Source organism: Procambarus clarkii, chromosome 22 (assembly GCF_040958095.1).
Source record: "Procambarus clarkii isolate CNS0578487 chromosome 22, FALCON_Pclarkii_2.0, whole genome shotgun sequence".
Lineage (NCBI taxonomy): Eukaryota > Metazoa > Arthropoda > Malacostraca > Decapoda > Cambaridae > Procambarus > Procambarus clarkii.
This window is the reverse complement of record NC_091171.1, coordinates 15,125,048-15,146,323: the sequence shown is the minus strand read 5'-3', so window position 1 is coordinate 15,146,323 and position 21,276 is coordinate 15,125,048. Positions and strand designations below refer to the sequence as shown.

Below are 21,276 nucleotides of genomic sequence, written 5' to 3'. Positions count from 1 at the left end.
GTGTGTCTGGCTTTGTACCGGTGAGGGAGGCAGCCACCAGCTGTGTGTGTAGCTACATCTCTTATTGCCTGAACTCACCATACAAGCGTAGATGTACAGTTATGATGAACAAAACATGTAGATACTTATATATATAACGTCTGTATATAGTGAATAAAAGCAAAAACAGTATGGTGGGAGGAGAATGTTGGCGAGTGAGGAGGTGAGGAAGGGAGTGTCGACCAGTGGCTGGCTGGCTGGTGAGAGACTGCCACTCTTCATTGCTTTTTGACTCACGATACCAATTTAGTGGTTCGTTATGGTGACCAAAACATGCTGATGCTTATATATAACCTGTGTATATAGTGTAATAACAGCAAAATTATTTGTTTATTGTTTTATGAACATAATACAAAAAAAAAAAAAATATTTATTCAGGTAAAGTACATACATACAAGGTGAGATACAAAAAGTTGATGGATTTATAGAGCTAGTACATACAATGCCTAAAGCCACTATTATGCAAAGCGTTTTGGGCAGGAAAAACACTAAGACTAAAACTTAATACTAATTGAGATTAAAGCATAAATTGTGTTGAGAAAACATAAGAAAAAAATGAAAAAAAAGGGGGGGGGGGATCATGGCAGAAAAAAAAAGCAAAAATACAATTTGGTCAACAAACAGCATTGTTTCAAGTAGTAGACAGGGGTTGACATTTTGGGGGTGAGGTAGGTTACATGGAGTTAATAAGGTAGTACTTTGTTTTTATCTTAAACTGGTTGGGAGAGGTACAATCTTTAACATAATTGGGAAGGTCATTCTACATTCGAGGTCCCTTGATTTGTAAAGCATTTCTAGTTAATTTCTAGCATTTCTAATAATTGAATTGCTAATATGCACACCATAATTTTGAGTATAGTGATGGTTCACACATTTTATTATATAAATATATCACACTACACACTATTGAATAATATTACTGCAAAAAACTAATCAAAATCAATCAGAGACATTGAAATAATTAGGTAATAATATCTTTGTGGCAACTACCGTTTGACAGCTGGGGTGGAGCAGACCTCGTCTGGTGGTTGCTCTGTCAACGCCTCTTTTTTGCCAGACTTCCCCGCCCTATTATGGCCAAAATATGCCACCTACGATTCTTATTTTTTTATTTTCCCGTGATCAGGGAACACAAATGAACAGTTTTATAAGACGAAATACGATTTTTATTTTTTTTTCCCCGTGATCAGGGAACACAAATGAATACTTTTATAAGACGAAATAATTTTTTGGAATTTTTTGTTGTTGTTGCGCCTGTGGGTGTTGCAGGCCAAAAAGCCCTTAGCGGTTTAAGGGTTAACAGCAGAGCAGCAAAAGGGTTAAAGGAGATATGGTAACATTGATGGATTGTTGAAAGATATGAAAATAATTAAACAGTTGTACAAGAGACATTTATAAACAGTCTGTCTTAAAAATACATAGTTACTAATTTTTAAATTGTAGATGAGATTTAGGAAAATTAGATACAATTTTTTTATGTCATTTAGGAACAGCAGAATTTAGTAATAGTACAGTATTTATGTAGTAATTTCTGCAATTTATTTAGTTCACTTGTTTCTAATGTGTTGCTCAAGGGTTACAGCCCTCTAGGAAGAGCTTAAATGGATTATTAAACTCAGTAATTGACGTTAACACTTCAATTTATTGAATTTATCAACTTCGTGCACTAGTCAGACAATTTACATTACTTTTCCAAAACTTCATCACAACCAAGTCAAGGGAGACTTCATTTATTCATTCACATTCTACAGTACTGGGCTGACGGGAATGCACTATACTATACTATACTGTACTTTTTGTGTGACAAACACATTGGTCCTGCCACAGATAACTGAACTCTCACCTCTGATATGAATTGATTTCACCCAGTGGGTAGGTGACATCCACCATCGCTGATGGCTGCGGGAGGCTGAGCAAAATCAACTCTGCTACGTGTTTGCTCTCAAACTCAACTGAATTTCTTTGGGCTCTTACCAGCCCTCTTATATGTGAGTCCCAACCAGGCTTAAAGGCATATACCTAAGACATAAAATCACTCATACAAGACCACGGATGCATAGGACCAGGGCCTCTTCCCATGGGAAAGTGAGGGTGGTCTAACTTGGGAGGGTAGGGGAGCCATGAACACTGCCTTACAATCACCTTCTGTGTTGATTGTTCAATAAATCCTTAAACTATATGTTTAACAGATCTCTCACACTGTCCATGGAGGACAGAAGAAAATGTATATGTGCGGGTTAGCATTGTAAATGTGTGGCCACGTCTGTGGTAGGAAAAAAAAAAACTGCCTCACCCAACCTCATTCAGCCTCCCCACACACACAACCCACCTCTTACACTAAATAATAATAAATAATGTTAATAAAGGTTAATAAAGGTTAATATAGATAATAATGAGGTTAATAGAGACTAGAAAAGTATAAAGAAGAAATAAACGAGATGTATGCGCAAGTTGTAAGAGAGAAAGAGATGATTAACCAGTGTGCTGCTTGCCCTCCAAATACGGCACCCCCTTCTACCCCCCCTGTGCTCAGGAAATAAATTCTCTGGACTTTTTTTTTTTTAAATGTGAAAAAACCTTCCCTGATTACAGGAATGTGAAAATAAACTCAAAATTGCACTTTCTTTGGCTGCAATTGGGTCCAAAAAATGGCGCGTGACGTCATCAAGTGCTGGTTGCCCTTAGCGCACACTCCCAGGGGCAGTCGCGCGCCAGGTTCAAGATGCGCGAGTTGCCACAAATATATTTTTGTTCATTTTTTGCACACAGTTCCAAATACATTTGTTTTGTTTTTTCTTGCCAATCCTATGAACAGTGGTACCTCATTTTACGAATTTAATTCGTTCCTGGAGATGGTTCGTAACCCGAAAATTTGTAAACTGAAACGAATTTCCCCATAAGAAAACCAGCGTTGAATGTAATGAAACGCCATTTTCTGGGTGAGACCCGGAGGCTCCCCGGAGCTTTACCGGCTGATATGCTAATGTCAGACTTTGGCATCAGTCATGTGTATGGAGTTCTAGGGCCTACCGGGGGACCATGGCCAGAACCTGGCCCCCTCAGAGAGGCAAGGGGAGCAATGGCCTATAGAAACCCCCGTGTGGTAGGAAGCATTCTATGTCTGCCATCGACCGGGTCAAGCATCCAGAAAGGTAAGCATTCCAAAACAAACTCCTATTCTGGTGAAAATTGCTACCTAAAGCCGAACTAGTGGATAGAACTCTTCAACAGAAAACAAGGAAACTAGTATGACGTCATACGTCACTGCGCCGCTGTCTGCGTCATACGTCACCGCGCCGCTGTCTGACCAGACCTCCCACAGACCTGTCTGTGGGAGGTCTGGTCCCCCCAGACCTCCCACGCCGGCTATCCACCCATCAGTTCTGAGGCTGGATGTCAAAACACGCAAAAAACCGCTGACCAGAGAGAGGGAGGGTTGCCGGGGAGCCTCCGGGTATCACCCAGAAAATGGCGTTTCATTACATTCAACGCTGGTTTTCTGGGGGGAGCCCCGTCGGCTCCCCAGAGCTAACTATCCACAGAGGAAGGTCAAAGGGACAGAACCGGGAGGCGGACACCACGGACCTCCCACGGAAGCGAGACAACTGGCAGCAAGCACCAACCCAAGGCGCCACAGCCCCGAAAAGTCCCGGGAAGAACACGAGAACAACGAGCAGCAAGGCCCCCCGCATGAACACCAAAAATCCATGCCCGAAAGACCGCAAGGCCACGTCGCCCAGATGGCAGCGAGAGCAGCGAAGCCATGAACGCCACAGGCATGAGGGAAGAAAACACAGGCAGCTTAGCCACAAGAACACGGCTGACCACCCGGGACACCATCACCCGCGAACCGGGAAGAACAGAACCGGATCAACGCAAAACGCGCTCCGGATCCAAACGCCGTGGCACACAAACAACAGCGGAGGGCTGCCACTGAACACAAAACACGACACCCCCCCGGCCCGACCAATGAAGCACCAACAAACCCTGGACCCCTTCAGAACGCAGCAGCCCCACCCCGCGCCAGAAAAGATTTAGACTGCTGCCACCGAACAACCAAAACGCTAAAACCGAAGGAGCAAGAAAACTCAGCGACTCGACCCCCAGAGGCAAAGGCCAAAAGGAAAGAGCCGACGAAAAAACACACCGGAACCGAAGGGGCACTACCAACCGAGGAGAAGACAGAGCACGCTGACCAGAGACCAGGATGGTGCAAGCAGCGCACGAACAGGCCGGAGGTGAAACGACGCACCAGACAGCTTACTAACGGTGCAGAAGCAACACCAAGACCGAAAGCAAGCTGAAGCGGCTCCGCCAGCGCCACACGAAAAGAGGCGACAGTAAGTGGCAAGACGATGGCCACCAACCCCCACCAGAAAACCAAGCCGAGAGTAAACCAAGCTAACAAGAGTAACCACCTAAGAAGGGACAGGAAAAGGAAGGACCGCCAAAATACCCCATACTGCCGCCAAGAGAAGCACGCAGGTGGGACACCTACTACGAAGCCACCCGACCACCAACCGGAGGTGAAACCGCGAGGCAGAACATAAGCAGCCCCGACAAGGCCCCTCCGAGCCCAAAAAGGAACCCAACCGGGCGACAAGTAGCCCAACCGGGAGACAAGTAGCCCAACAGGGCGACAAGTAGCCCAACAGGGCGACAAGTAGCCCAACAGGGCGACAAGTAGCCCAACAGGGCGACAAGTAGCCCAACAGGGCTACAAGTAGCCCAACCGGCTCACAAGTAGCCCAACCGGGCCACAAGTAGCCCAAAACGGCAACAAGGACGAGGAGCCGACAGACGTTCCAATAATGCGGGAAGTAGCGAAAACCTCCCCGAACCCTCGAGAACACAGAAGCCAACACTAGTCCCGAAGGCACACAAAGGCGCAGGCGCACCCGAGATCAGAAGTCACGTAGAACCCCATCGAACTGGGAAACATGACGAAAACACCGTCCCAAAAAAGGGTGGGAGTAAACATCCACCCACAGGATGGAACCAACCGACTCAAAGGCCAAGGAATCGAGCCCGGGGAAGGGCCGACACCCAACAACACGTACGGCAAGTGGGGAGGAAAGACCCCACTCCGCGTAACCACAAGCCTCGCCTAGAGGGGGATAAAAACCCCCACAGGGTCCAACGGGGCCAAGGCCCCCCAAGTCAACCCCTCCCCAGCCCCGGGGCCGAGCTGTTCCCCCAAAGCCCCGGTCGTACAGTACCAGAAAACCGGGGCAGCCGTGAAAACACTAAGGAAGGGAGCCCACTGGCAGATTCATACAACACGGCTGGAGGAACAGGCTCAAATGCCCCCGTCACTACCCCAGAAGGGGAATTCCCCGAGACTGCCCGAGTCTCAACACTATCAAAAACCCCGCCCCGAACCTACAGACGGTAAGGAACTGGATGCAGGCAGGAAGGGTGAACCAGGGGAAAGACAAGGGGGCGTGGATGGAACCGTAGCAACCAACACCCCCAAGTCCCAAAACGAACTACAACGGACAGCCCCGGGGCTCCCTGGGAGTAAACCACGAGAACGTTGCCACCACCAAGGCTCAAGTGCAACGCCCCTGCTGCCCGCACCCGCTTTGTCAGCACAACTGGGTGTGCTGACACCGAACAGCCAGCGTCGTCTGGTCGGCCCGGTGATCGCTCTGTTTGGCATTTGGCTTCTCGTAAGGGGTGTCGGTCCTTTCGCGGTTCGCCCTGTTGACGGGGCGATGGGGGGAGGCTCACTCGGTTTGCTCGCTCTTGGTCCCAAGATTTGTAGGTGTTTTCGTTCATGTCATCCAGCCTGTGGTGGCGTTGGGCAGCTCCTCTTCCTCCTTCAGAGGTTTGGGGCTGGCGGGCCAGGCCTCATCAGGTCATCTTGGAGTGGGTATGCTTGGGTGTGGTCGAAATGACCACGGATCATTCTGGACTTGTCCCGTCTGAATCCCTGGCTTCCTTGCCCCTCCTTTCGGATGACTACTGTCTCAGGTCCAGCTTCTGTTGGAGCCGGGTGCCTGGATGGTGTCCCTGGACCTCAAGGACGCTTATTGGCATGGTCTTATTTATCTGGGATTTAGGGACTGGTTAGGTTTCATGGTGGAGCTTCAGGCTTACCGCTTTCGTTGCTTTCCTTTTGGCTTGAACCTAGCACCTCGCATATTCACGCATCCTGCCCGGGTCATGGTGACCAGTCTGTGTCTGCTAGGGAATTGGGTTCTTGCCTACCTCGACGACTGGCTGGTGTGGGGTCCCAGTCGGTCCGCTTGTCTGCTCACCAGGGGTGTGGTTCTTTCCCAGCTCACTGGATTCAGATTCCTGGTGAACTGGAGGAAGTCCCATCTGGTTCCGTCCCGGGTTCGGTCACTAATTCTATGACACCAATCATCATTAAATAATTGCAGTTACTTATTTACTTCTTCATTATTTGTGATGTGGGCATGAGCTACATGCACTATTCATGGTTGGTTTTCAATAATAAGGCTCTCATACCTAGGAGGGGTGCCCACAATTTTTCTCGAAGATGACATCTGTTTACTATAAGCTTGAGGAAGTAAATGTGAGCCCCTTGTACCGACAGGAGTTATAAATCTTATGTGGTACTTGCCTTTCTCAATGGTGTCATGCTATTTATGGATAATTAGCGAGATGTACCCCAGCTGCGTTGGACAATGAAAGGGTTAATCCTCTTGTTCATCTGACTTGAGTTCTCATCTGCTCCATCGGAAATGGTGGCATCACCCGTGAGCTATCTATAAGTTCAGTAAGGTGTCCCTGACCTTGTAACATAACCCAGTCTGGTATGTTAGCCATTGTATAATATCTTGATTCTAGGTGAGAACAGCTCTTCAAAGATATCCAATTTAATGGGAAATCGACTTGAATTAACACTGTGCGGCCCCCCCTCATGCATCTTTGTGCACAAGTCGCCTTGCATCTGGGGGTTATCTTGAGGTTATCTTGAGATGATTTCGGGGCTTTTAGTGTCCCCGCGGCCCGGTCCTCGACCAGGCCTCAACCCCCAGGAAGCAGCCCGTGACAGCTGACTAACACCCAGGTACCTATTTTACTGCTAGGTAACAGGGGCATAGGGTGAAAGAAACTCTGCCCATTGTTTCTCGCCGGCGCCTGGGATTGAACCCAGGACCACAGGATCACAAGTCCAGCGTGCTGTCCGCTCGGCCGACCGGCTCCCTGTGTAGTGGGGTGAGGGGTGTGTAGTTTAGGTGAGAAATATTCACATGCTCACAATTTCATTTCATTCAACCTTCAAGTTATTATTCTTGTGTTTGTGAATGAGCATAGCATATGAGAGTTAATAGTGGAGGTGAGAGCAAGAGAGAATAGTAGTGAATACTATATTGATTAAAATAATGTATTTGTTGATTGCTTCTTACGTCTGTATCTTTAATGTTTTGATCCCTCCACGAATCTTTACTAGTAGTTTGAAGATAATTTTAAGGTAGATATGTACTTATTTTATAGAAAAGATTTATAATGTCATTTATAACTTTATTTTAATATACTTTTTCTTTTCAGGGAATATGACTTGAATTCTGTATGTATTGTGGAAGTTGAAGACAAGAAAACAAAGCTTATCAATCATAAGGTATTTATGAATTATGAAACTATTTGTAATTACTTGAGAACTAGGATATATAAATCAAAATTAACACTCTTTTGGCAGATTATTTAACTGGCAATATACTGTATACAGTATATTGTGATTGCTAACTTGAGAGATTATCTTGAGATGATTTTGGGGCTTAACGTCCCCGCAGCCTGGTCCTCGACCAGGCCTCTTTTTTGTTACATATCCCCAGAAAGCAGCCCGTAGCAGCTGTCTAACTCCCAGGTACCTATTTACTGCTAGATAACAGGGGCATCAGGGTGAAAGAAACTCTGTCCATGTGTTTCTGCCTCCACCGGGGATCGAACCCGGAACCTCAGGACTACGAATCCGAAGCGCTGTCCATTCAGTTGTCAGGCCCCAAGTCACCTTGGGGCCTGACAGCTTGCTTCCCAAATAATTTGTTTAAATTGTTCTATATTCCTTTTTTTTGCTTGCCAAATAATTTGTTTGCCAAATAATTTGTTTAAATTGTTCTATAGACCTTTTTTTTCTGTGGGGAGCTCCATCGGCTCCCTGAAGCTATCCAAACTGAAATGTCAATATTAGTTTGGAGTAATCAGTCATGGGTGTTCTTTATGCTTACCGGGAACCATGAGCCAGAACCTGCTTTCCTCAGAAAGGTGCAGGGAGCAATGGCCTTTGAGCACTTTACATTTAAAATATGAAATACTTGCCATTGACCTGGGAGGGCACCCACAAAGATAGACAAAACAAAAACAGACCACATGCTGGTGAAAATTGCTACAGTACCTACATTCGAACAGAGCAAAGTAACCTCCCCCAAAATTCAAACCAACAAGCAACACGTCATCCAACTAGTACTCCCACTCATTAGTGCCTCCCCCTAATGGGGGAGGGGTAGCCGGCTCAGGCGAGCCCGCAGCTCATTCTTCATTTCTTGACTGATGTGCATGGCGGTCAAATGTCACCTCTGGCCTCTCTTTCCTGTTCTGGATTTTGCCTCGTGTGGCTGTACCAGTAGTGTATATACAGTAGTAGCATATCCAGTAGTGGCTGAGCACCACCCATGCCCACCTGTGTCATCTCCAATTTTTATAGATGATACTATAGATGAATCGTTTTCTGGGTTCAGTGATGATGAGTTTGATACAAGTAGCATAGATGAACAGTGTGTTAGCAGCTTCTATGGTGGTGATTATTGTCAGTAGTGGTGGTGGCTTTCAAGGAGCACGTGAGAATTCGCGAGGGAGGACTGTGATAATTTTGTAACACAAACCACAATTTGATGATTCTGATGTTGGTGTTGCACCCACATTCCCATATACATTACTGGTGAAAATATGAGTGATACCAGGACAGAATTTTGTCATTGAGCTCTTCCTAGATCTTTCCAAGAATACAGTACCTGGATTTTTTCAATCCTATCATACAAAGCAATCGTTTCAAGAATACCTGCATCTCTTCAAGAATACCTGAATCTTTTCAGTCCTACCTTACAAAGCGATCTTTTCAAGATTATCTTACAAAGCGATCTTTTCAAGACTACCTTACAAAGCGATCTTTTCAAGACTACCTTACAAAGCAATCTTTTCAAGACTACCTTACAAAGCAATCTTTTCAAGACTATCTAACAAATTGATCTTTTCCTATAATGTTTTCAAGACTACCTTACACTTCACAAACTTGGTGGTCTACATACCACCTACAGGTACTAAAGCCAAGGGTTTTAACTTAAGACTTAAGGAACACAAAAGAAGTGCTAAGTCTGCAGACACAAATAATGCTTTCTTCTATCATATTAATCTAATCATGTTAATTCTAATCATCCTATTGATAGGTCTCCCTCCAAAATAATTTTTCCTGCCTCTACTCTACATAGAAGCCATCTTGTCGAATTGGCTCTGATACACAACATACCAAACATGAACCTGAATCCTGGCTTTGTTTCTGTTAACTCTCCTATTTCACAGTATATACTCAAATGTTCTAAAGTTTCTAACAAACGTGACTTAACATGAGCCTACCCTTAATTTTATCTCTTTTTCTCTTGTTTTCTCTTACAATCCCTTTCTTATTCATATTATTACCCCCCTGTATTACACCTTACCTTCCGTACCTGTTGCCTTGCTTTTTCTTCCTCTAAGATTTCCATTTCCTCACCTCTCTCTTGCCTATTAATTGCCCTTGCCTCCTTTGTCTCTTCACTTTCTATTGTTTGGTTTGGTCAACATCAGCTCTTTGGTATGCCTCAGGTACTGATACATATTTCCAACTTCTGGATTAGCACAGTTGGATGAAAAATTAATTAACATGTCAATTGTAGACATGAGTAAACATTATTTTGTTTTCTGTGGTGTTGGTTCTTCACTGCCTTCTTCATTCTCCACCTCTTCGTCAACCTCACCAGTCTCTCAGGCTGGAAAATCTCTTCTTCACTCATCACACCATATCCTGGGTTATTAGCATCTCTTTCAAGCCAATCAACCACATCCTGTCTTTCTAAATTTTTGTCAGCATTTCTGAACATTCCATGGATTTAATCTGTAAATCCTTCAAAATTCATTTCTTCATCCTCCTCATTGGTGACCTTGATAGATCGTCGTCTTGATTGGTTATGTGAGGAGTTTTTTTTCCAGGAATTCTTCAAAGTACTTCATTTCACACCTTGGTTCAATTATAGATGGCTTCCTTGATGGAATAGTTCTTCAAATTCTCAAGGGTTCTTTTAGCCCTGTTATCCATGCCGAGTCTCACATCTTCCTCTAGAGGCAAAACCACCAAAACTTCGCTGGACATCTTTTTGGTGTACAACCTTTCTGTGGCACAAATAACTCCCTGATCCATAGGCTGAATGAGAGTTTAGTCTAGGTCATTTATTATGTACCCCATACCTATTTTGTGGGCAGTGGTGGAAGGGGTTACAGAGGCACATAATGGGCTCATGGACTGAACCCCCACAATTCATTTAACTAAGCAAGTTACAATCTTCATGAGCTAGTTACGAAATTCAATACACATCGTCACATCATCAATGGGTTCAAGATCGATCACAAGTACAGTTTTTAAATTAAGCAACTGACATATGTGGAGAGCTAGTGTAACACTTGATATGTTTGTCCTGAACACTGCCCCCCTTCCCCCTCCAGTGGGCAGCGGTGGATAGGTTACACTCACTTAGTTACTACCTACAGTTAGCAAACTGGGGATATTTGGCTAAGATTTCTGGTAGCATATCATTTTGAATGAAATATTTACACATCGTTGGAACATTTGTTATAGAATTGTCTCTGAATCACATATCTTTTCGCATTCCATCACATAGTGATGAAGGGTGTGCCAATAATTTTGTTGACACAATTTACATTTTGTCTGGTCTATATGAGCAGATAATAAGAATTCCCAGAGATACTTGTAACCGAGTCTAAGCTGAGCAGTAATAACATTTAGAAGTCTGCTGATTTTATTGAATGATCCACAGATGTGTGTGGCTCCTCTTGCATGATAGTATGATGATAGATGGAATTACTTTTTGTCGATTTCACTTTGCCTCAGATGTACAAGATTGTTTTGAAGCTCTTGGTGTACTATTGCTCTCAGAGTGCTTATTGACAATCCAAGGTTATACTCAATTTCTCCTTTAAAGGCAGATTCTTTGGCTAACTCATCAGCTCTATCATGCATTAGGAGGCCAACATTCCTGCCTTCCTGATCCGGAATAATCTATGCTTGTCCGGCTTACTATCTGGATTGGGCAACATCGGTAGCAAGTTAGCTGGTTCAGATTTAAACTCTCTAACAGTATACGCTGACCTGGCCAAATATCCTCTAGTCCAGCTTCTATGGACATTTTGGCCGGATGGGGAGATAACTTTATCCCGGTCACGATTTTTGCCGGATTAGTGCATTTTCCGGATTGGCGGGACCTGGATTAGCGAGCGTCTACAGTACATGTTCAGGGAAGGGAATTTAACATTTTACAAAGAATTTTTTTTGTTTTTTTGTGAACACTTGATTTTCTGTGCACCACCAAAATGTCACAATAAATGTGCCGCATCACAGAGGTTAACCAGGGTCCTGGTGGCCTGTCTGCGTCTGCAAGGTCGTTGGGTTCTGGCCTACTTCGACGACTGGTTGGTGTGGGCTCCCATCTGGTCTGCGTGTCTGCTAGCCAGGGACCTGGTTCTTTCCCAGCTTGCCAGGTTCGGGTTTCTGGTAAATTGGAAGAAGTTCCAGTTGGTTCTGTCCCAGGTTTTGAGTTGGCTGGGTCTTGTGTGGGATTTATGGACGTCGTCCGTCTCATTCCCTCCTGCGGCATTGCTCAGGTTGCAGTCCCACCTTCACCTGTTTTTGAGGAGGACACGGGTCGCTCGGCGGTTGCTCGAGCAGTTGTGCGGGAGCCTGAACTTTGCCATGCTGGTTTACCCGCTGGGTTGAGTCCTTGCATCGGTTACTGCATCGCTGGCTTCCTCTAAAGGTTTTTTGGGGTTTGGGGTCATGGCGCCTTCCTCTTCCCCTTCCCTTGCTTGATGTGTTCATGGACGCCTTGTCTCTCAGCTGAGGTTTTGTGACCAGCACTCACCAGGTTGGCCAGGGTCATTGGGTGCCGTCCTTCCGTCGGGCTCACAGCAAGATGCGGGAGTTTGCGACAGTGTGACGGGCACTGTGCCGGATTCAACTTCTTTGTGCTCCTTGATATGGCTCCATTCGGACTGCTCCCTGTGGTTCATTGTCTCAACCAAGGTGAGTCCCATCGGTTCATGGCTCTTTGGGGCTGGTTGCTCCTTGTAGCTCTTCTGCTGAGTTCTTGGGGTTTAGCTCTCCGCGCAGTTCACATCTGAGGCGTGTCCAACATTCTGGCAGAAGGCTTGTCCCGGTTCATTCTGCTTTCCACGGAGTGGATGGTCCACTCCAGCCTGAGTTCTTCAGGAGGCTTTGCCATGCGTATGGCCGATTGGCGGTGAACCTCTCCGCGTTGGCGTTGTTTTGGCATCTTCCTCTGTACATGGCATTAATTGTGAGGCGCCATCAGGGTCGATGCTTTTCGGCAGGACTGGTCCCGATGGGGGTTTGTGTTTTTTTTTCTACGGTTTAGCTGTTGCTCCAGGTCTTGGCTCACCTGGAAGCCTACCAAGGGAGGGTAGTTCTCCTAACTCCATGGTGTAAAGCTCTTTCTCTTCTCTGAAGGCGGAACTTTTATTCCTTTGGCCCTGGTGTGCATTATGTTTGTCTGCAGCTGTTCCCCTTCTTTTCTGGCAATGAATGAGTCAGCAGGCTTCTGGAGGGGACCCTTGGTTGTTGATGCTTGATTGGTTAGGTCAGGGGTGAAGCATGTGTTGTGTCGGTGGCTGCACTCTGCGGCTACCTTTGTTCCATCGATTGCCTCAGTGGATGTTTTGTGGGTAGATTTGGTTTCCCCTGGTTCCCTGTTCCAAGGCTTGTCTCTTTCAGGTTGTCCATAGTATCATCAAGTTTACCCAGCCTGTGGTCTACCCTTGTTGCCATGATGTTCGGAAGTATGCTGCTCTTGTGGTCCCTTTTGCTAATATGTCCTTGGCTGATATTCAGGCACAGGGATTTTGGCGGTCTAACAGGGTTGTGGTGGCCTTTTATTTGGTTAATGTTCTTGGGCCTCATTGTGTCTGTATTGCATGGTTATGTCTCTTGGTCTGAAGTCTCACCTTCATTGTAACTGCCTGTGGCTTCTCCCTGTTAAGTCCCTGTTTTTCTTGTCCATGAGGAGTTAGTTTCAGGGATCCACTAGGGGGCTACCCCTGGAAATCCAGCGTTGAATGTAATGAAACTCCTCTTTCTTGGTCAGCCCTGATGGCTCCCTGATTCCACCCCTTTTCCCCTCGCTTCCAGTTGTGGGTTGGGGGCATTTCATTTGCACATCTGCTCCAGAACTGATGACATTAGCCAGTAGACAGTATGAGCCCCTTCCTTTTCCCTAGCTAGTGGGAAATGAGTGCATGATTGGTTTAATAATTTCTTTACATTGTTGAGGGAGTTTGGCAGTTTTGAGGCTTTGGTCTCTTTGAATCTAGCAATCGTCTGTTTTGTTTCACTGGATGAACCAAAACAGTGATGAAGATGTAATTTTCTAAGATGAATTTCTTTAATGGTTTCTCAGGGAGATTGCAGATCATTACTTCCTCTCTATGCCTCTGTGATGGGGGTGGGGACCAGGTTCTGATCCCTAGTAGGCTAAACAGAACTCCACGGGCAATCTACTTCTTGGGAGCCATCTCAGCGAGAGAGCTCCAGGGAGCCACCAGAGCTCACCCAGAAAGAAATGTTTCATTAAATTTAATGCTAGATTTTTGCTTTAGTCACCTTTATTTTTTGGAATACTACATAAAAGTTTGTATGTACTGTGTGTGTGTGTGTGTGTGTGTTTAATAAATAGGTTATGTACTGTATTTAGAATGTTATTTTAATTCACATATTTGTTTTCCAGGTAAACACGAATGAAAGTGGAGAGAGTCGGGAGCGCATTAAGGAATTTACGTTTGATTACTCCTATTGGTCTCACAAAGACTCCGATAAACATTTTGCTCCACAGGTACTTATTATTGAATTTTGTTAAATATTTTGTTTTAATATTATATTCAAATCAAAAAAACTTTGTTTTATTTCTGTAATGATTGTTGGTAGTGGACAGTACTTAGAGTTGCTGCCTCTATTGATGCTAATAGGTAAAATTCTATACTGTATGAGCTACATAATAAGATGTATGAAGCTTGCTGGGTATCCTATATCTTACATAGAATTCTTTGAAGAAAATTAATGTAGGATGTCCAGCATTCTGACACGTCAAACGATTTTACATAGACCTATTCTGTGGAGAGCTCCTCCGGCTCCCCAGAGCTATTCCGGGCTGATATGTATGTACAGTATTAGACCGTGGCATCAGTCATTTCAATTGGAGTTCTAGCCTACCGGGGACCACTAGAGCCAGAACCTGGCCCTCCTCAGAGAGGTATGAAGAGCAATGGACTATAGAAACCTCCATGTGGATGGAAGCATTCTCTGTCTGCTATCTACCGGGTTTGGCATCCAGAAAGGTAGGCGTTTGAAAACAAACTCCACCTAATTAAAATTGCTATAAAAAACCAAACTATCAAGCAGAACTCCACAATCTGAAAACAAGCAACAAGCATGATGTTACAATCGCCGCCATGCCGCTGTCTGTGCAGCTCCTCCATACCTGGGAGGGGAAAGGGGAACCCAAAACCCCTTGCACCAGACATCCAACCCCAATTCAGAGACTGAATATCAAAATGCTGAATCCGCCGACCGGAGGGAGGGAGGGAGGGCTGCCGAGGAGCCTCCGGGACTCGCCCAGAAAATGGCATTTCATCATTCAACGTTGGTTTCCTGTGGAGAGTTCCTTCAGCTTCCCTGAGCTACCTAACCAGAGAAAAGGATAAGAGAGACTTACCCAGGAGGCGGCCGCTACTCGCATCTCAACGCAAAGTCGAGACAACTGGCTGCAACCTGTGACCCAATGCAACACACACCTGATTAGGGCCAGGAACACTAACAAGGTAGCAGGCAGCCAGGACCTTGTTCAACCTCCAAAATCCTCGCGCCCAAATGTCAGCCCAAGACATACAGTATAACCAAAAATGGCAGCTAAAGCAGCAACTTTGCGAATGTCATGGGCACAAGGATAGTCCGCAGGCTGGGTGGACCGAATAACCCTGCGAACGACCTGGGAGACCCGAGTCCTGGAACAGGGAAGAATGAAAATTGGTCAACCCATAGCGCGTCCCCGTTTGTGTGCCACAGAGGCTGTGGCACGCAAATAATGGCGAAGAGCCGCAACCAGACATGACACATGATGCATTCCCGGCCGAATCAACTAAGCATCAACCACCCAAGGACCCCCTTCAGAAAGCCGCTATCTCATACTTTGCCAGAAAAGGAGGAGATGGTTGCAACTGAACAAACCTACCAGCAGGACCGAAAGAGCACCAGAAAAGGGTTATGCAAGCACACCTTTTGTTTTTTCTGACCAATCCTATGTATATTGAACAGGTTTACAATATTCAGGCAGTAAAACTTCCGTACTATTCAAAGAACCAGTGTTACATGTATCACAAATGTGTCCACAAACATTGTTCATATTTTCTATATTACATGTTCAATTCTTTACATTTACAACTTATTTACACATTGTACACTATCACAGACTATATACAACACTGTGCAAGTGTGTGATAATCAGTGAAGCAGTCAACTGGGCACAAGGGAACTTTGCACTCAACACACCAAGTACAGATAGATCTTCACTTCCGTTCCTTGTGTACAGACATATATTCCTTACCCCTGAGTCTGTCAGGAACTGCGTGAGGCATTGTTGCTGACACCGCACACGTCACAACATTGCCCTCCACCCCAAATTTCACTAGTAGTTGTGACAATAGAGCAACACTGAATGTATGGATTGGTGATCTCTTGCTAGATTTCATGAGATACATGTTGAAACAGTTCAGCACTGTAACATCAACAAGGTGGAAAAACAATTTCTTCGTCCACTCCACAGATTTTTGCACGCACTCGACGGCACCAACCATCATGTCTCATTTATCTACTAACCGCATATTTACATTGTAGTCAATGACACAGTCAGGTTTATACATTGCCAATCTTGTTTCAAAGTTGACTTTACCACTGTCTAACATGGCACTGGTGTGAATAGTTGTCAACATATTCACCTCGCGTCTGTCCCTCTAGCGCATGGATAACATTTTATCACACTTTTGCAGCTGGCATTCACCCACTACAATACCAATGCCAAACACTGGCATTTCCCTCCTGTGGGCCTTGACAGTGCCACATATGCCTGTGTTGTGGTCAAGAAAGAATCTGGTCAGCAAGAGGCTGGTATAGTAGTTGTCGGTGTACTGGATATGCCCCTTGTTGTCAGTGTACTGGATATGCCCCTTGTTCAGCAATGATTCTATGAGTGTTTTCACGTCACTACCCGAGAACCCATGTGGATCTTAAACTGGTATGTCATTGTCCGTACCTGAATACAATGTCATGTACATGATCATACCAGTTTCACAGTCGCATAACACGAAGAACTTTAGTCCACACCTGTGCTGCTTTGATGGTATTTACTGCTTGAACACCAGTCGTCCCTTGAACAGAACTAGCGATTCATCTGTCACAACATTCTGTGCTGGTATAAAATAGTCATGGAACTTTCCTCTTAATTCACTAAATATCTTCCTCACTTTCCACAGTCTGTCATGTCTGTCTTCATTAGCATTGTTCTCAAAGTGCAGGCACCTGAGAAGCAGCAGGAACCTATCACGTGACATGTACCTATCATGTCACCTGTCTTGTTCCAACATGAGGGTTGGAACAAGGCTGTGATTGCTCCAGTAATTCTGGATCATGTGTTTATATGCATGCCTCATCATCATGTACAATGCTAAAAACACATACATTTCCTCAATAGTCGTGTCTTTCCAATGTATCAATCGAGAGGCAGGTAAAATTCTAGAGGCAATGAGTTCCAGCACATATCGGTTCGTCTTCGCAATGAGATGGTCCATGAATTGCTGATCGAAATATGCCATAAAATAATCAATTTCAGGCATATCATCACCAGTATAGGGAAATAAGGGTGTCACATTAAAATCGGTATCATCAAATGTTGGATCGGCGAGGTGCTGGGGCAGCAAAACCTCGCCTAGTAACACCATAGCCGCTTGCAATCGGTTCATCAACGATGCTTGTACAGTATTTGAGCCTATGTCACTGAACCCAGAAAATGACTCATCATCTATACCATCACTCAGTAAACTTACGTCTGATAGCACGAATGGTGATGGTAACTCCAGTGGTGCTGATCCAAGGTGGCGTGGGAGGCCGGGCGAGACGAGTGTACTGTACACACACACTCGACATCGTGCACCTCATTGTCCCCATCAGTCATGTCAGATGGCTGTATTAGGTCTTCATGTGGACTGTAGTCTAAATGGTCAATAATCGGTCCATCATCAAACAATATGTCCTGTATTAAATCCTCTGAGAGTCGTTTTGCAACACTGTGGCTGATCATGGACCAGGAGCTCGTAGATGATGTGTCAGACACAGTTGCTACCTTGAAACTGAGGTTCCCCATGGCCGTGGGGCATGCTGGGATTTTTTTTTCAAAATGGCAGACTATCACTGGAGGCCTCAGGCATCCATTTCATACCGAAGTCACCGCATGCCAGTTTTAAATCCTATCCTATACCTACGATTGGCCTTAAGTGCTCTGAGCATCCCAGGTTTAGCACCTCAAGGCACTGTGCATAGTGTGGTAGTTAGTGCAGTGTAGAGTTAAAATCCAATTAGAATTTTCACATACATTTAACGTTGCAGAAGAAGTTGTTAATCACTGAGGCCAGCATGTGAGTCATAAATGCTCATCCATTGCCTAAGAAAGACAGATATGAGTAACACTTAGTGAACTAGCCAGAGGCTTAGAACCCACAAAGGAATATCACTGTCCCCTAAAAAAAGCTGCAAAACCTGTATACATAATATCTATGGGATGCCATTTTTATGGAATATCAGGAGCAGTTGGCATCTAATATTCTGAAAAACCAAAACTGATACATGAGATTTATTTACAGTATATTCATGTGATTTTTCCCATTTTCAGGAGCAAATATATGAAGAATTAGGGACAGATGTTGTATCAAATGCTCTCCAAGGATATAATGCCTGTGTCTTCGCTTATGGTCAAACAGGAAGTGGCAAAACCTTCACAATGATGGGCTCCCAGGTCAGTGTAATAGTTTGTTAAGGTGTTAACTTAGTGATTATTAATTGTGTGCTGCAGGTTTTACTGTAATACATGAAGTGTATCTTTTAATAGCTTTTCTGTGGGGAGCCCCGTCGGCTCCCTGGAGCTGATATATGCTATATTAGTTTGGGGCTTCAGGCACATGGAGTTCTGCCTACATGGAACCACGAGCCAGAACCTGGCTCCCTCAGAGAGGTGCAGGGAGCAATGGCCTATGAAAACTCCACTCTTTGAGAAGATATTCATGTTGGCCATCGACTGAGGTTAGGCACTCAGAAAGGTAGGCATCCCAAAACATACCCCAACTTGTAGAAAATTGCAACCTAAGACCGAACAGACCCCATAACTCCACCCCCCCCCAAGAAAAATAATGCAAGAAGCAAAATGTCATCAAACCAAGTGCCTCCCCCCCTTCCCCCCCTGAGCCGGCTGCTCGCCCACCAGTTCATCGACTAAAGCTGACTGGGGCTGACGTTACCTTTGGCCTTATTCTCCTGTCAGGAGTTTGCCCTTGCGGTTGTGTCTGATGTGTGGATGGTGTGGTGGCCAGGATCTTGGCTCTTTGGGGCTGGTCACTTCGGTGACTCGTCTGCTGAGTTTTCTGGGTCTGGCTCTGCTGGCCATTCACGTTTGTGGGGTATACAACATCCTGGTGGATGACCTGTCTTGGTTTATTCCCCCTGTCCTTGGAATGGACAGTCGATGCTGACTCATTCAGTTGGCTCTGCCGGATATACGGGCTCCTGGAGATGGACCTCTTCGTGTCGGTCTGGTCGAGGCGTCTCTTGGTACATGTGGCGCCCTTCCTGACTGTGAGGCCGTCGGGGGTCAATGCTTTTTGGCAGGACTGGTCGAGGTGGGGGTTACCTGTACCTTTTGGCCCCAGTTCCACTGTTAGTCCAGGTCCTAGCTCGCTTGGAGACTTATCAGGGGAGAGTAGTTCTTTAGATTCTTTGATGGCCGGCCCAGCCTTGGTTTTAGGCGCTGCTTGCTTAGTGTCCGAACCCAGGGGTTTTGCCCCAGCTCCGCCTCTTTCAGATGATTAGTCCGGTCCGTTATGTGGCTGGTTCGATTTCCTCCTCGAGTCTTTGCGTCTGGTATTTTTTACTTGGGTCTATCACCATCTGTATGTTGATCAGGTTGCTTCGTTAATGGTGTCCCAACTGAGATCTTCGTCTCGGCGGCAGTATGAAGTTTCCTGGCAGTCCTTCTGTTTCTTTTTGTCTCTCTGTAAGTATACTTCGCTCTCTGTTAAGGTGATCTTATCTTTTCTCTCATGGCTTTTTCAGGACCGTCATCTTATGCTGAATAATGTCGCCTCGTATCGTGCAGCGCTGGCGGAGCCGCTGCAGCTGGCTTTTGACATCGATGTTACTTCTGTGCTGTGTCGCAAGCTTTCTCGGGCATTGTTTCACTTCCGGCCTGCTCATGCAGCGCCTGAGGCGTCCTGGTCATTGGACAGGGTTCTCTCATATCTCTCTTCCCCTTGGTTTGTTGTGGCTCCTTCAGTTGAGGATTGTCTCTCCAAGGCTCTTTTTCCTGTTGGCATTGGCCTTTGGGGGGTGGGGGGAGTCAGGTTGGGGAGCTTCCTGCTCTCCTCCGGTGCAGGGGTTTCTGCTCCTTTGGCTCTGGTGATAGGTTTGTTCGTTTGCAGCCGTCTCCTCCTTTTCTGGCGAAGAATGAGAAGGCTGCTTTCCGGAGTGGACCTTGGGTAGTTGATGCTTGGTTGGTCAGGCCGGGGGTGCATCATGTGTTGTGTTCGGTTGTGGCTCACCGCCATTATTTGCGCCCCACAGCTTCTGTGTCCAGGGGATGCACTTTGGGTTGATCCTGTTTCCCTTCTTCCCTGTTCCAGGTACGGGTCTCCCAGGTCGTCCGCAGGGTTATTCAGTCTTGCCAGCCTGTGGTATCTCTGTGCCCACGACGTTCATAAGTTTGCTGCTCTTGCAGGCGATGAGTCACAATAATGTGGCTAAAGTATGTTGACCAGACCACACACTAGAAGGTGAAGGGACGACGACATTTCGGTCCGTCCTGGACCATTCTCAAGTGGATTGTGATGAGGAAGTAGAGACAGGCAATAAATAGGCAAGAGAGATCTGAGGAGCAAAGTAAGGTGTAGTAGAGGGGATAGTAATAATAATAAAGAGCTGCAGAGGGCCTATTGGCCCATACGAGGCAGCTCCTATTATAACCACCGAATGAGAAGGAGATAGGAATAAGAAGAGGATAGCAAGGGAGCGTAGGAGAAGACAATGAACAGGAAAAGGGAGAAGAGAGAAAGAAAAGGAAAGAGAAAGAAAGATAAATGGAAGGGGTAGGCTTATGTTAGGTCATGTTTGTTAGAAAGATTAGAGCATTTGAGTATATACTGTGAAAAGGAAGACACCACAGCAACAAAGCCAGGACTCAAGTTCATGTTGGGTACATTGTGTATTAGAGCCGATTCAACAAGACAGCGTCTGTGTAGAGTAGAGGCAGGAAAGATTATTTTGGAGGAAGACCAATCAATGGGATGATTAGAATCCCTCACATGGCAAAAGAGAGCATTGTTAGTGTCTGCAGACTTAACACTTCTCTTGTATTCTTTAAGTCTGTCATTCAGTTTCGCCAAAGTATTGGAGAGGACAAGACGAACAGGAAATAGAGTAGACACCAGCAGCATTAGAAGCAGGAGGAGCAGTGTGAACTAGATTGCTACGAAGTGTGTTAGTTTGTCGAAAGGCGAGTTTAATGTCAAGAGGACGAAAGGTATTGGTAAAAGTTTTGAGTTCAGATATGAAGAGAAGGCATAGTACAGTGCTACTAGTGTTGGAAGCAGGTTTAGGATGAAAGAAATTTAGTTTAG

General features: G+C 45.5%; 1 protein-coding gene across 1 annotated transcript in view; it reads left to right on the top strand.

The window, feature by feature from the left end:
- The window catches only part of Klp98A (kinesin-like protein 98A), a 404,256-nt gene that overhangs the window by 13,746 nt on the left and 369,234 nt on the right, over nt 1–21,276 (top strand). The window contains exons 2-4 of the mRNA XM_069329479.1: nt 7,564–7,633; nt 14,076–14,180; nt 18,285–18,407. Of these exons, the coding sequence (XP_069185580.1) occupies nt 7,564–7,633; nt 14,076–14,180; nt 18,285–18,407 (298 nt within the window). The remainder of the gene's footprint in view (nt 1–7,563; nt 7,634–14,075; nt 14,181–18,284; nt 18,408–21,276) is intronic.